Raw genomic sequence first — 17,181 nt, 5'->3', positions numbered from 1 at the left:
ATATAACAAAGAGTAAAAAATTTAAGGGGGTCTGAATACTTTCCGTACCCACTGTATATTTTCTCTGACTCAACCAGTTTCTTTAGTTCGACCTCAGCTTACCTAACAATGTTTGGACAGCAGAGTTATATGTTAAACCACTTAAATTATATGTAATTAAATTGTCTTTCAAAGTATATAAAATATACCATATCCAAAGAAACACTGTACTTAGCAGTGTGCAATAATACCAATTTAAATCTATAATATATGCAATTAGATTAGTCTAAATGCGACATCAGAATACAAATCAATATTCTTTATTCCACATACATGTATTTTTTTCTTTTACTTTGAACTGTTTACAATCTAAATGATTCAACAACAAAATGAGAAACTACCACAACAAAGTCAGAATTTCTTACTAGGGAAAAAAAATTAAAATTAAAATTAAAATAATGGTAGCTCGACTTGAAATGGAGACATTTTGTATTTTGTACCAGATAAGGGGTTAGAGTCACGGAAATGGACGAGCACAACTAAAAATGGCATGTTAATTAATGTGTATACTTACAGCAAAATCAAAGGAACAAAATACATGAATTTAAACCATTTGAAAACTTTCACCTTGTATTATTGAGTTTGAACTTAAAGGCTTTTGTTAATAAATAATCTCTTCTTTTTTTCCAGATTATAAACAAATATAATATTTTTCATATCAGGAGAATAACTTGGGGTAGACAAACGGCATACACGTTCCTCTGAGTAACATTTCACACCCGCATAAGCCCTTTGTCCTCCATCCTCAAACAGTTTGAGTAGCGAGATGATGGCTTGGTCATACAGTAGTTCCTTTGAATCATGGGAAATGTGAATTTTGGCGGTCATTGCATTTTGTGCAATAAAAGAAAGTGTTTATACATGTTAACATACACATACATAACTGAGCATTACGTACATATATGCAGGATAATGAGGGAGAGAACAGATTCCCGATCATCTGTTGGTCGCAGTGTGAAAGCATGTGCGAGCCTCAGCAAATAAGAGTAATACTTGAATTTTACAAATTGGTTCTGTACACAATTTATGTTGGAGTGTTGGTGAACATCACCTCTTGCCAAGAGGGCTTCATACAAATTGAAAATGTTTCATTATTGACACATAATATTCCCTTTGCGTATCCAGTGAAGTCCAAGCTGAACCAAAACCTGGATTGAATCTTAGGGACTGTTGAGTTTCCTGGCATCGTTCTGAACAAGTCCTGTTCCAGGTACCATTTGTCAAACAATGATCTGTGTAAATTCCGACTGGTATTACTTAAATGTTTTAAATCATTTTCATGTTAAAGCGCCGCGGCCCAGCAACCTGGTCCGCCTCCTCAGCGGAGGTCCCATTGGACTTTGAGCGTGGCACGTACTCTATATCAATGTTGTTTTTATGTTTGCCTTTTCCTCGACTCCACACAAACAGGAGCAGGAAGCAGAAGAGAACCACTCCTAGGAATGTGAAACAGCCCATGGCTGTAGAAACTAAGATAGTCTTTAGGTCAAGGCCAAAGGTCACATTAGGGAGGTTGGTACCATTGGCAGTGGCATTGCTTGTATCCGTGTAATGCTGGGTCCTGTTGGCATACAGCGAGCCCAGACTTTTCACTGCCAGTGATACCATAAGAGTGTCATTGCCCGCTGTGTTAGAGGCCACACACATATACACACCATCATCCTGAACTTCCGCTGCCTTGATATCCAATGAGCCGTTGTTGTGGACCGTCACCCTGCCGTGGCTCCTGTTGGTCAGGTGTCTCCGGCGTGGGGTGACCCAGGAAATAGTGGGCCGCGGGGTCCCCTCTGCATTGCAGTGTAAACGGGCCGACTGTCCCTCCTCCACCGACACCATCTGAGTCCGATTTTCACGGATCTTCGGCTTGGTACAGGTCACGTAGTAGGACAGCAGGGTCTCTTTGAACTCCTTGAAGGGGCGTCCGTGGATGCCCTCCGGATTGCTGCACTCAGGCTGCGTGTCACCGAAAGAAATGGAATGGCGCCTTTGCAGCAACCACATGAGTCGGCAGTCACACACCAGAGGGTTGTCATTGATCAACAGCACCTCTAGAGCCTCAGGAGCATGGAATACACCCCTCTCCAGGGTATCAAGACGGTTGTGGGAGACATTTAGCAATCGGAGCGAGCGTATACCCTGGAAAGCGTAGGGTTCAATGGACAGCAGTTGAGATGCGGCCAACCTCAGCTCACGCAATCGCACCAGGTCCTGAAGCAGGCCACCGTCCACTGTCCGGATACGACTGTAGGAGAGGTTAAGGTGCGTGAGGTATGGCAAGTGGCGAAGAGCCTGGTAGGGGAAAACAGACAGGTTGGTATTGGTAACGGAAAGCGTGGTGAGGTTGAGGCCATGCAGAGAATTAGCTGGGAACACATCCAATGAAGGCCAGTTGTCGATCTCTAGGTGTCGGAGGTGAAATAGCTTCTTGAAGGAGTAGGGGTGTAGAGTGCTGATACTGAGGTAGCGCATATGTAGGCTCACCAGGTTGTGTAGGTGGGACAGGGCATCTGTGGGCACCACCGTCAAGTTACAGCGCTCCAGTGTCAGGCTTTCCAGTGACAACAGTCCACTGAAGGCCCGATGGGAGATGTAAACCAGCTCATTGTCTCCAACTTCCAATGACCTGAGGTTGCGCAGGTCCTGGAACATATAGTCCACCAGAATGACAACTTTGTTGTCACTGATATCCAGGTTCGTCAGGTTGGAGAGGCCGGAGAAGACGCCTAGAGAGAGCAGCTTGATGCGGTTGCTCTTTAAGCTCAGTGAGTGGAGGCTGTAGAGCGAGTTAAAGGCTCCGGGCTCAACGTAGGCAATGATGTTTCCACTCAGGTCCAATTCTTCTATGTGTGGATAGGCAGCAAAGTCATCGGGGTTGACGGCCTGAATGCGATTCTTGCTGAGATCAAGGATTCGTGTCTCGATTGGGACTCCATCAGGGATGGCAGTGTAGCGTTTGCGGTGACAGATTACAGAGCGGCTCTGGGCGGAGCACTCGCAGCGGGAGGGGCAGGCCTGGGTGGAGCCCACGAACACGGCCACCAGGGCCAGCCCCAGCAAAGGCTGCCAGCAAGACACGGCTGTGTGCAGCATGACTCGATTTAAATAGTCCACCATACTGTCATGGCTCTGAAAGAAAGAGAAAGATGAAAGGTTAGTAAATGAACAAAGATGTCTCGACATATTATATTAAATAGAAGCTATAAAGAATATGGAATATTAATAGTAATAATACAAAATGTCTAAACTGGTTACTTAACCAAAGATTAACCAAGACTGGTTAGTACCTTGTAAGATTAAATACACAACATTCTTCAAGAAAAGCAGGAGACACTACTCAATGGACATGATATGAATTTGTTTGTACCGCACATAGAGAACTAACTGAAGATTGGTGTATCCATGCACAAATAAAAGAACTGCCTCAGCTCTTGCTTGTGGGATTGTATGTGCATGGATTGATTCTTTATTGTGTGCACATGAATTCACAGCCCTATGGGTGTCCTGCTGTTTTTCTTTCTCAGTTGGTTCAGTACTTTTGAAAATTTGTGCTTTCTCACTATTACATTTCTTTGTGGTTTTGCAGTTTTCCTAAAGGTTTTTTTTTTTTTTTTCCAATCTTTTTCACAAATCCTACGCTCATTGATGGAAGTATTTTATACCCATTTATAACTGTTATTCAGAGTAATTGTTAAATATATATTTATTAAATGCAAAATTATAAACATTAATAGATAATTATTTAGAGAACAAAGACCATAGACTACACAAATAATTTAATTAACTTAAATGAAAAGGTCTTATTTTCAAAGTGGACAGCAGCATAAATTATTTTTATGTTTGAAAGAATTTATGTCTACAGCAAAACAACTTGCTTATCTGATTCAGCCTTGAACATAAAAAAGTTTGGTTTTATTTTTTCCTAACACAATCTCCCTTATAACTTTAATCAATTATACACCTACATTAATCATTTGTTGAGCACCTACACATACAGTATACAGACACAAGACAAAAACCAGTGATTTCTAGACTCTATGTACATTTATTTTGGTTTGATCACCTCCTAAAGAGAAGCCTGCTTCATCTGAGACTAAACACTATATCCAGATGACAATGAAACGTGCAACTTCTTGTATGTGAAACACCGTTTCTTTTAAACTTGTAGCCTTGATGTTGGACTCTCTCTGTTACTCTTACTCTCTGTCACTCTTACCTGTTGCCTTTTGTCAGAAATTATTCAGAGACCTTCACAAAAAGCCTTGATTTTAAAGGCAACCCTGCTTTCTAATGAACTTGGTGGAACTTCTGTTGAACTTCAAAATATAATAACTTGCAATTCTTTGAAACAAATTTACTCCTCGGCTGAAATTTTATTTTTAACCCCTCCTCTCCATCTACCTGGTAACAAACACCTGTCGGACATAATCAAACCCCACCCTCAAATATTTCGCATTGAATATCCTGTTTGTACTGAAAATGTCCGATTTATAAAATGTGCTGCGAACGACATTTCATGTTGACTTTAGAAGCCCTGGCAGTGTCATTACTCTTCTCTCGTTTGGGGATGTTTTTTTGGCTCAGCATACTCAGCATTGTGTGAAATATCTCACTGCCAGTCAAGTCACAGTGGTGTCTGCCTGTGTGCATCAGCGAAAACAAGCACTCACACATGATGCATGTGGAGACACTTTCATAAATGTCCTGCAGTGTGACTAAGTGTGCATGTGTTTGTTTGATTGTTTATGTAAATATGCAGTTTCACAGTCACATTTAAATGTGACATGGCTGTTTGCAAGTTGATGCATTTTAGTGTTGCAGTCGTAGTAACTTCTGCACATTACATCTGGTCTGGACTTACTGTAAATTGTAGGATGCGCATGCCAACGTTTGACCTCTAGAGGGCAGGTTTGCATAATATGGTGATTCAGCAATACAAACAAGGACATAAGTAATAATAGATTCAATCAAAAAAGTGGCATTCATTATAACTGCATTCATTTGTAAATTTTGACAGTATTTAAATGAACTATAATGTAATTTGAACACTTTATCAGAGCTAAATCCTAATTATTCCTGGCTATTTGTAGCCTGCACTGTAAATTCTACACAGGCAATTACAATACAAAAAATGAAGACTATATATCATCTAAATTAAGTAACATTACAAGACAAAACTCACTGCATCCTTCAGTGAACAGTACAAAATGAATATGTGTCAGGAATGCGTAATGAACTACATAGTTTAATGATCTAAACACACATTAAATTTTTTTTTGGTTGTTCCTACGCATTTGGCAAAGATAAAACAATGTGATATTCGAGTAGAAAAAGTAAAATTAATATCTGCAAACCTCAAAGATGAGTAGTGTGTCAGTGTGTGGGTGTGTGTTAGTGAAGCAGACAGATTGTGAAACAGGTTGTGAAAAGTGCATAGACACAGCGCCTCATCTGGTGTGTCATGGGCACACTAAATTTAAACAGAGAGAAAGAGGTGCAGAAACCCCACAGGCACAAAACACAGCCTGGTTGAGTTAAATAACATGTATTCGCACTCTCATTATACGACATGAAATGCATTGTTGGGCAAGCTGCTTGGAAAATATAGTGAGCTAAGCTAGCAGTTACTCTACATTAAATGAAGCTTCACTACACTGAAGCTACCCCCCTAGGAAATGTAGCAAGCTAAGCTACAGCAACATGACAAAAGTAATGTTCTACATCTAAGCTATTTTTAAGTAACACTTATTGAACCAATTAATTCCAAGTCAATGCTATCTCAGTGATCAATAAAACTGTCAGTCTAACAGGCATAATTGTTCAGTTCAATTGTTTATTCAAAACATGTGATCAACATATTAACAAAACCAGGTGTCGAGTGTGTGTGTATGTTCATCTGTATGTGATTTTTTTTTTTTTTTTTTTTTCTTCTCCCTTTGTTGTTTGGTTAACATTAAACACAGACAACACAGCAGCAGGATTATTAGGATGCTGTCACTTTAAGACCAAATGCACGCATGGATCATGCATTTTTTGACTGTTTACTTAGGATACTCGTTAGTTTTTTTGACATAATTTAGTGTGAATTTGTCTGGTCAAGCACAGGAAGGCATTAAAGAGAGTTCAACTTAGTATTTGCGTGCTGTCTGAGATGCTGCTTTCAGGGCGCGCACTTCGGATACCGCATAGCGAGTGAGTAACAAATTCCCTTTCGTGTGTTCTAGCACTTAAATATTTACAGTGGAAAAGCTTACAACTGTACAGAGCCTTGTTCATGTTCATTTTCTCACAACATTGCAATGTCAGAATTCATAAAAATGTTACCGGCCATCTGGCAACTGACATGGTTTCATATACAGTCCGTGTATGATGGTGGGGTCACTGATCCAGGATCAGTGATCCTTAGCAGTTGTATTTCTGATTTGAGCTTGAGCTTCAGAAATGCTTGGGAAAATGTAGCTTGTGTTGTGAACGCTACCGATCATCAAAACAGCTTAGCTACTGAAAAGCTGTTTGATTCAGAAAACAGCGAAACTACCACCACGCTATTGAGAAATTAAACTAATAACGTCACTACTTTTAACGATGCTACTGCCCAACACCGCTGAAATGCCATGCATACGCAGAGAGCAAATCACAGAAAGCAAGTCTCCTCTTGCACATAACAGGTTAATTGGGTGCGGGTAGTGGTGGTGACAGGATATGTATATTGGGGTCTAAATATTGCCAATATTTTTCCTCTACTCTGAGAATGATCAGTGAAAAAGAACAAAAACAGGAGAAAAATGAAGAAAAAAAAACCCATTATACATCTACGCCTTTTTCAGACAGTGTCTGTTTTGCCTGGCCAAAATATATTCTAATCATCAAAAAAAAAAGTATTCAGTGTCCTGTTTATTTCTGGCTTTATTAGCATTGCCAATTAAGCCCTGAAACTAAATAGAATAAGAATAAATGAGACTTGGTATGATAAGACAAGAACACTTTCCCCCTCATTGTAGGCCTATGTTTAGATTCCCACAATGAGCAATTTGAGGCATTAAACTTATGTTGACATACGTCTCCTAGGGAGCAGGTGCTCACAGTGAAGAAATGTAAACATGACATCAAAGTGTTTGTCACCTAATATGACTCTTGATACAAAGTTCTTTCTTTCACTAACATACACATACACACACACACATACCGACAGACCTGTGTATATAAACACGTACACATCCAAAGACACTTCACTACTTCATATTTGATTAAGAATTTGTACCCAAGTTAACCTTTCACTGATCTTATTGGTTATTTCCCCCAAGCCGTGTAATTAAGAAAATGTAGTTGCTCCTTTGTTAGCTATTCAATACCGTATTGATTTCCTATTTGGGAGAGTTATTTATGGAATAATTGGACTTTTGTCAAATCCATACAACATATTTATACATGATTCATGCCTCATGACATTAACACATTTTCAGATCTCAGGTGGTTGGGATCTGCTAATTACAGCATTCCAAAACAGTTATTTGCACCTTGTTTTGCAATTCTATAAACCTAATGCTTTATTTAATGATTAAAAAAGTAGGATTGGACTTGAATTTATCCATTGGGTATAGATTAGATTGTGGAAAGTTCTCAGTATTTCTGCTGGATCGAAGCTTAAACTGGTTTGCTGGTCTTAGCTAGTTTAAGCCTGTCAAGCTGGTCCTCAGCTGGTCTTCTGCTGGTCTAGCTGTTCTCCCAGCCTAAAATGTGCTTAAAACCCATCTAAAACAAGCCAGCAGACCAGCCTGAACAGGCTTGGAGACCAGGTCAGACTAGCAAACCAACTTGGGCTAGTTTAAGATTAGAGGAAATAAAAATTTGAAGAAGAAAAAAAAAAAATTGGCTCTGTGCAACGATTAATTGTTCACAATAAGACCAGGAAAGTGTATAAAGAAAGTAAATAAGGCCAGGCATGACATAATCGGTGCAAACTAAATGTGGTCAATGAAATACCTAACTTCACCATTTCATAAATACCACGTTATTTTCAATACACAACATATACATTTTAGTTGCCAATCACTCTTATATATGCATGTGTATGAATGCCTGTAAACAAGATGGGGAGAGAAAGATACCATTTAAAAGCCTGGGACATGTATTTTGTCCCAACCGGGCTATGATCGGCTTAAAGTTTGTGAATGGTCCTCCCAGGCTCTGTCAACCAGACTAGAACTGAGTCTAATACCCTTACATGGGCTCTCCAGCATTTTCCGGTCTTTTGCCCTGGCAGTTTTAGGCTTTAGATAACAAACTGGACTCATGTGCAATCAAGCAACAAATGTCATTTTAAGCCAGGATGTGCCATATCTCCACTCAGAGACTATCTTGGTCCTTCTGATGTGGACCACCTAATGTGATGACCACACCCTGCAAAGGCTCTGTGGAAGCTGGGGATATATTTTGTTAACTTCTTTATAGTTATACTATCTTTCCAAACAGCCAGCAAGTGAATAAGGTAAAGGGATTATGGGATGAAAAATAGTGTAAGCTCTGGAATAATTACACAAAATTAAATATAATCATGCGTAAAGAATGGGGTACGGCATGTGAGAAACAGTTGCATGCATGGCCACTCACATATTAGCATTTGAATGGAGACGTGTCTCAGTTTGCATTTAAAGGAATATTCTGGGTTCACTGAAAGTTAAGCTTAATCAACAGCATTTGCAGCATTTCATTTTCTTAAAAAAAAACAACAACAAAAAAAACAAATTTGGGTTACAATGAGGTACTTAAGGTAGAAGTGTTTCTGTGTAAAGTTCTATATAATTTGATACGCCTTATGCAACTAAACAAAAAAAGAAAACATAATTTTAAATTTTATAGCTTAAAGGGGTCATGACATGAGAAATCCAATTTGCCAATTTTGATCTTTTGACATATGAGAGGTCTTTGTAACATTAAAACATCCTGCACGTTTCATAGCTTAAAACATCCTCCTCCTCATAAACAAAGCATTTAATCAAGCTCCAAAAACAGCTCAAGTTTGATATTGTGGGATCTGCTGACTGTGCTTAACTTGTATTGAATCCTGAATATTCTTTATATATTCCATATTACATAGTGGTTTGGATTAGACACAGAAATCATGAGTTCCTTTAGTGACGTCTTAGCAGAGCATATATTTTCCTGTTGTTTTTTCCCAGTCATATTAAACCATACACACACCTGCCTCAGCTGGACATGAATCTTTAGAGAAACAACCACTTCACACAAACAGCTGTGTTAGAAATACAGCCTTAAAATAGCAATGGTTTTTTCGCACTTGTAGTGTTTTTCAAAAGACACCATGTTACAACGAAGACGAGATTTCCATCCTTGTGAGCGTAGCTTGTTTGTTTGCTTACTCTAATAAGTGCAACGCCATGTGAACACATATGGATTTCACAGAAACAGGTTAACATATTCCAGTAAACATAAAGAGCATTGGCATGGACGTCTTCGTTTACCAGCCCTGTCCCAACAGTAAGTTCACATCTGTATAATGTGTTAACATTATTAAATCATTTTTTCATTTTAATGAGTCTCATATCTTCTAACGATGCTACCCTGAAGGAAAGATGTAATTAACTCGCAGGTTAAAACAGAGGAAGTGTGAACATCTAGCCCTTAATGTTTTAGTGTGCTTGTGTGATACCATCACAGCCAATGGTAATGAGGAGTCAATCCCTCAAAAGTTTCTCCACGCTCATCTGTAAGGAGAACGCCACAGATCTTTATCAAAGTGTCGTCATCTGGGCTGAGAAAGAATAAAGTTTGCAGTATAAGGATATCATGATGTCACATCTATTAGCCACTTTAACACTTTAACAATGTCAGCATTTGAGAAACTCCCCAGCAGGCTGTTAAACACCACATGCAGTGGTTCATGGAAATGGACAGGAAACCCCAGTGGCCCCTTGACCAAAATAAGTCAATTTCTCCTATTATTGATTCAGAATTACAAAGTGAGTTTCCACACATTATCCAATCAAAGCACCTCTGAACATAAATTGAAAATGCCAAGCCCATTGATTCCTAAATACACAACTATTTAATCCAGTGTGACTGACACGGCAAAGGGTATGTCCTTTTAATCCAAGGAACTTTAGTAACAGCGGGATGCTTTTATATGTGGTGATGTGCTTTTGGAAATACAAAGATATTTTAGGATTCTAACATCTTTATTACTAAGACTTTCTTTATTAAAGCACTTTTTTTTTTTGTTTAAAGAAATTAATACTTTTATCCAGAAAGGATACAATAAAATGCTTAAAGGTGACTTTAAAGACATTTATAATATTACAAAAGATTTCTGTTTCAAATAAATGCTGTCCTTTTGAACTTTCTTTTCATCAAATAATAAAATAATGTATCACTGTTTACACAAATATTAAGGGTTACACTTTATTTTAGGATCTTTTAACTAGTTGCTTATTAGCATGCATATTACTAGAATATTGGCTGTTTATTAGTATATATTAAACACATATTAATGCCTTATTCTGCATGATCTTATTCTACATTCTTAATCCTATCCAATACCTAAACTTAATAAATATCTTACTAACTATTAATAAGTAGTAATTAGGAGTTTTGAGGGGAAACGTCGTAGTTAATAGTGAATGTTTTCACTAAAGTGTTACCATATTAAGCAGCACAAGTGTTTTTGGCATTGATAATAATAATAAATATTTATTGAGCACCAAATCAGCATATTAGATTGATTTCTGAAGGATCATGTGACACTGAAGACTGGAGTAATAAAATTACTATGAAAATTATGAAAATTCAGATTTGACATCACAGGAATATTATTATTATTATTTTTTTTTTCCCCAAATACAATAAAACATAAAACAGGTATATAAGCGTGTCAGTATAATCACAATAAAAACCTCAAGCATGTTATACAGTGATTTTAACATCATTTATTCATTTCTTAATGGGAGAGAACTGATGGGATGGTAAATTTTATCATTTTTGATGACTCTGCTTTTGAAAAACTGTCTCTGACCTGGAGCTTGATTTATTTATCTGTTTTGAGAGGTGCATTTCATGCTGGGTAACAAAAAGCCCCGAAGAGCAATTTACAGTTTTTCAGCACCCCATGTAAGGGACCCCAATTGCTGCGGCAGCACAATCGCCCGCCCCCGCTGAGGAAGTGAGGTGGGATCAACATCTCTGACTGTGAGAATCAAAGGCAGAATCTGAAAACCCCACTAATTATGCAGCGACCAACCATACGCTTCACACTGAGCTCATCAGGAGGAACGGGCCTGCGTTAATTAGTGATAAAGCAATAGACGGAGGGAGACACTTCTCTTGTTCCTCTCACTGATAACCCTCTGTTAGGAGTGCAGCCAAGAAGTAGAGTGAAACTCAACTGCTATCTCTCATGCTCTTTCACTCTTTGCTATCAGGTTCAGTGAGGCCTGCAAAAACAGCTTAATGTGAATAATAATTGCTTTTTTCTTCAGTTCATTGTTTCAAGCATGTTTTAATTGTTTTAAAATGAAAATTATATCTATTTATTTACAATCACTGTTCCAAAACCATATGCTGTTATTTTTAGTGACTATAGGCTGCCAAGATCGAGTCTACCATGCATTCATGTTCAGATTTAAAAAATGGTGCATTTTGTTTTGGCTACAGTGCTTTTTGGTGTCAATGATGTCAACACGACAATTCATTTTTATTAAATAAATATTTTTATAATTATAAGTTTTTTTTTATATTATATAAGTCATTGTAAGACTTTGAGGACACTGTCTAGACATAGGACCAACAAAAATGTGCTTGTTGAGTGCTCAAGTTTAAAGGAACAGAGTGGCCTCAAATACAATGACAGCTCTGTCAGTTAAATTTGAACTGAAAACAGCAAAAAGTAAAGAAGCCAATGTAAAACAGAAGATTCTATGAACAGAATTTTCTTAGTTCTGGTTCAGTATAGAGCTAGAAATTATAACCTAAATCTAAATGAAGAACTAATTCAACTTTTATGTGTAGTATCTAATTTCAAGTAGGGAGACTATTGAACGCTCATCTTTCTTTCAATAGGCAGAATTCCCTACAGTATAATATGTATTACTACTCTTTGTATAAAAAGCCTGGCTGTGAGTCTCGGAGGCAAAGTTAGGCTAGAACACATTTGTAGGTTTGTCTCTCTAGGAAGTCCTAAACAATGAGAATTAATGACTTCTGGATGCCGTTCGACCACCACTCAAAATGATAAAGTCATACGCATATTTTCCTCACGGTTGCTCAAGTTAATCTAATTCATCAAGTTAATGTGCTACGTAAAATGCTTTTTAAAAAAGGATAAACACACAGCAGCAGCTGAACTGGTGGAGGGAGTGAGAGACAGAAAGTTGCAGAGTGCAAGCAATACAAAACTCACCTTTTAAAGCTAATAGTCAACACTTGAACGCTTGGCACAGCCTGGTCCGCCAACACATGTGGCACACAATTCACCTTCTATCCCATTTCTCAAATGCATTGTGATAGTACAATTAGGAGTGGAGGGCCTGAACATGGTGTCTTTCTTAGTGCTCCTTGAGAGATATATCTTCAAAATACAGGAAGTACAGGAAAGCACTTTCCACAAATGAGGTACACTTTGGTGCTCCTGTGACTTCTACTAAAGCAGTAGAGGTACAAATCCTGTGATTTTGTGACAACTATTATAAATTTTATACATAAACCTAACTTAACATGAAAGGTAGCTAGTTTAAACATCAAATGTCTGGATTCCCCTTAATATATCTAAAATTTTAAAATCATATGGTGTCATCATTTGGATATAATATGCTAAAATGATAATCATGTATACATACACATTTGATGTAGTAAAACATGACCAAAGACATAAAAGATACCCCCCCCCCCCCCAAAAAAAAACAAACAAACAAAACAAATTAGCTGTGTCCAACAATAATAAAATGTTGCCTTAATTGTTCTTTACTATTCTTACTATTATTTTAATTATACTTACTTAATCAACTATATTCTTATCCTAATATCCCAACTTCTGTCAACAGGGTGGCAAAAATAAAAAAAATTGTACAAAAGACTATAAGTAAGCAATAAGCTACGAGAGGCTATGCTGTATCGTGAATAATGCTGCCTTTACGTGCTATTGAAAATTTGATAATTCTCACTTCTGAAGTCGTGATTAGGAGCCCATCGCATTCAAGTTCGAAATTGGGAGGGCGTTCATGTGCAATTTTTACCTAGGAAACTTGTATTTATGATAATTCCGAGAGCACGTAAAGGCAGCATTACTCCGCTTCATGTCGTGCCTATCACCGCCCTTCAGCTGTAACTTATTCATGATACAGCACTAGCCTCAAGTACCTTATTGCTTTTATAAAATGGTTACCACACAACAGAAATATTAAAGCCAAAAAATATGTATCAATGCAACTTTCATGAAGTAAAATCACTAAAAGCCTTCCTTCCGCCGGACAAAATAGTCCCTGACCATGAACAGCAACAGAAGTTACATTATTATGCCATTAGATGGCGGCAAAGACTGTCTTTATGAGTCACTCACTCAGTAGCGAAGACTTTTATATTGAAAAGACTGAATTGTTGGTAACACAGAACAAGATGCAACTGACAAATGCTTTGACTAGCGCTGTCAGTCACGGGAAAACCCCTTAACTGTTAAAAGGACAAGATATCGCAGCTGACATTTAAACAGATTTTTAAATCTGAATGCAGGTAATAAACTCACTCGATCTCTTTCTCACAGTATTCTTCTACATAATACAGTAAGCTTCAATGAACAATATCAATTGAGAACAAACAGTTTACGTTGCTGTGTAGTAATATGTGTAGTAATATACAGAACCTTTGGGTGAAGCGGTCATAGCCGTTTCTTATCGTGAATAAAACAGCTATTGACCAATCAGAATCAAGGACAGGAACTAACAGTTTTATAAGTAGAAAATAAAATCTGCTTCTGAGGTTGATAATATACATTTTCTTAAGATTAGGCATCAGGTTATAGGCTCTGGACAATGCCAAAAGTGTCACTGTCCTAAAAACATCTAAAAGTAAAGATATAGATGAGAGGAAGACAAGAAAAATTGTCCAATGTTATAGCATGAGTGGTTATGCTAATATTTCCCGAAGGTAGTATAAAAGCTGTTGGTAATTACAGAAAGTAACAAAGCCAGCCAGCATATCCAATACTTGAGAAAATTGGAAGAAGAAAAAAAAAACGGAGAGAGACTTCTGTTCTTAGCGTGAATACATTTGGAGTGTCAGCAGGAAGCAACAGCAATTGTGTGCATAGTCTGTGTGGTCTTGGAAAAGCTGGGGCTGTGTGGGAAGTTGAAGTGTGTATTATGAGGTCAGTGTGCGCACACTCACTCACTGAAGAGGTTTAGTCATGAATGTGGGCTAGACTATATTAGGAATACTTCAGGGGTGTATGATCACCACACTTGCTTACTTTGCAGCAGGAGTGACAGCACAAGAAATTAACAACCTCCCTACATCCCTGAACAAAATAGTACAGACCTGATTTGAATGCAGTTCGATTTTGGAAAGTGAGATTCTGATAATGCAGCCTGTCGCATAAAGTCTTCCTTCCCCCTGGATTTATGCACACATGTGAGAAGAGTATCTTTCAAATGACATCTTGCAGGGTATGCAATTACATTTCCAAAGGAATGAACTGCAAAAATAATGAAACTGGCATCAGACATTAATGATCTCTCAAGGTTGCATCCTCAAAACAAAGCACCCACTCCATATCTCTCCCTCACCCACACCCTTTGCTCAAGACTAAAATGAGAAACAGCCAGTTAGAGATATCCAATCCCATCCAGAGCCATTATCATTGGTATAAGTGCAAATGTTCAAAGAAGCTCATAATCAAATGAAAGGAGCAGCATACCAGCTTTTCCATCTCTTCATCCTGCCCGAGCAGTGCCTCTGACAAGCTCTCACTAATCCCAGTTGGAATCCAGCTCAAACACAGAATGGTCCTCCATCTCCATCTGCTAAGACTTCGCCTCTTTTCTCTCCTCCCCACTCCCTCCCGCTTTCCCTCTATCCCTCCCTCTTTCAGCCCAAACAGACAGAATAGTCAACAAAAACATAACCTTTAACCTTTAGTCAATACAAGATATTACCACTTAAACGCATAATTTATCCAAAATAATGTTTTAAATCTTACATGTATTTGTGGTGAGCCTCTTTAGTAGTATTAGGAGTCAATGGCCTTCTTATATTCAGGATGTCAGGCTGAAGTGTACGAGTGTCTTGTTAATCTTTTTTTATGCATGTTGCATGTTGTATGAGACACTCTCTCTGAATATCAATCACTTAAACAGAGATTAGCATTTCATTCGAGAGCCATTAAGGTAAAAAAAAAAGTTAAGTTAAATGTATTCAATTGTAGTCCATCACATCCATGAGACAGCTGCTTTTTAATGATCCATGAATAATAGATATTAATTGTATCAGTAAGCCTAGATACCTGTGCGGAGTAAATAATTAGGTTTTATGTATTAACATGAGGACACATGTCTGCAGCTTTGGATAACGCCAGCAAGACCATTCATATAATCTAATATTTTGATCGATTATGGTTTTTGGAGAGTGTGTTCTTTGTCAAAGGGAAGTGAAACAGGCACATGGTTGTAAACGGGGATTTTGGTACTGAGATGACACTGACAGATGAATCGTCCTATTCTCTAATGATGTCTCATGTGATTCCTCTGCATAAATTTGTGGTTGATACGTTTCAGCAGATAGATTTCTTTATTTTTTCTAATGAGGGTTACTGAGATAATCAGCTTGGATGAACTCTAGTACCGTATCATGCGGTATAATAAGGGCTGTCACAGTAGTTTGTTTTTATTCGTCATGTCTGTCATCACTTAAGATGAGGTCACAAAAGTACTCTGCAATGAGTAAATATATTACAGCCAGTAGCTTTAATACAGTATGTGAAGGAAAACAGCTGCACCTGTCGCGAACAATCCAGTGCTGGTGTGGTAAGCACACAGGCTTGCTTTTTATCTGCCATCTGTTGGCGCACTATTGACAAGGAACTTGTCCAGTGCTCAATATCGGCACAGCAGCGCTCAGAATCACCATGCTGAGTGTGCAGCATGACTGTGATCAGCTGCAATATTAATACTGTTTTCACTTTTCAGTGACACAGCGTTGGAAAATATGTTTCTATGGAAGACATACAGTATTACTGATCTACTGCAAAATTCAGAATTGAAGAAATGAATTCAAATTGCTTTATTCAGATGATAGACTTCACATTTTTCCAAAGCACTGGAGGAAGGATAGAACAACAAGAACAAAAATAAACATCAGCGATATAGAAAACAATATTATTTACTGTTATTAAAGACAATATGAATCTGTCTTTATATATTAATTGGAATATATTAATTATATACTGTGTGTGTGTGTATATATATAATATATATATATATATACATACATACATACACACACACACACATATATATATATATATATATATATATATATATATATATATGTGTATGTATATATATGTGTATATGTATGTATGTATATGTGTATATGTATGGGTCATTGACGAATAAGGTTTTTAAAAGTGTAAAAAAACATAATGGAGATATAATTGATTTTGAAGTTTTATTAAGTGTTAACAATGAGATTGTTTTTTTTTTATAATCAGTTAACACTGTTTTTGTCATTTTTTTACAAGATGTACAAAATTTGCCACCAAAAAAGTCATTCGGTTTAACCAAAATTTCGGTTTTACCGAACAACACTTTTGGTTATACCGAATGATGATATTTTCGAACAATGCTAACAGGCTGATATCTTGCTAGCTAGTAAGAAAAAGGACAATTAAACACTTTATATTTAGTACAAATGTTTTAAAATATTACAACATTTTTCATGTTTTATAGCGGTTGACCTGATGTTTCGGGACATGCGCATGAGCAAGTGAAAACATGAATTTTTCAAATAGTTAAAAGAAAGTTGGTTACTTTGCTTCACGACCATGTGGTCTTTTGCAGTTGTCTGAATAATGTCACATCCTGTCACATGATACTGACCGCATGACTTGATCCAAAATGGTCCCTTTATATTGGTTACTCTGAA

General features: G+C 37.5%; 1 protein-coding gene across 7 annotated transcripts in view; it reads right to left on the bottom strand.

Moving 5' to 3' along the window:
* Positions 1 to 283: 283 nt before the first annotated feature.
* Positions 284 to 17,181, bottom strand: part of lingo2 (leucine rich repeat and Ig domain containing 2) — a 270,217-nt gene continuing 253,319 nt past the window's right edge. For 6 of the 7 annotated variants that reach the window (XM_051860034.1, XM_051860036.1, XM_051860039.1 and 3 more), the window contains one exon: positions 284 to 3,165. In XM_051860034.1, the coding sequence (XP_051715994.1) occupies positions 1,306 to 3,165 (1,860 nt within the window). In that variant the 3' untranslated portion in view covers positions 284 to 1,305. Of the gene's footprint in view, positions 3,166 to 14,956; positions 15,064 to 17,181 lie in introns of those variants that run through there. The other variant, XM_051860033.1, reaches the window with a different exon arrangement.

This window comes from Ctenopharyngodon idella, chromosome 14 (assembly GCF_019924925.1).
Source record: "Ctenopharyngodon idella isolate HZGC_01 chromosome 14, HZGC01, whole genome shotgun sequence".
Lineage (NCBI taxonomy): Eukaryota > Metazoa > Chordata > Actinopteri > Cypriniformes > Xenocyprididae > Ctenopharyngodon > Ctenopharyngodon idella.
This window is presented reverse-complemented; position numbering and strand designations above follow the sequence as displayed.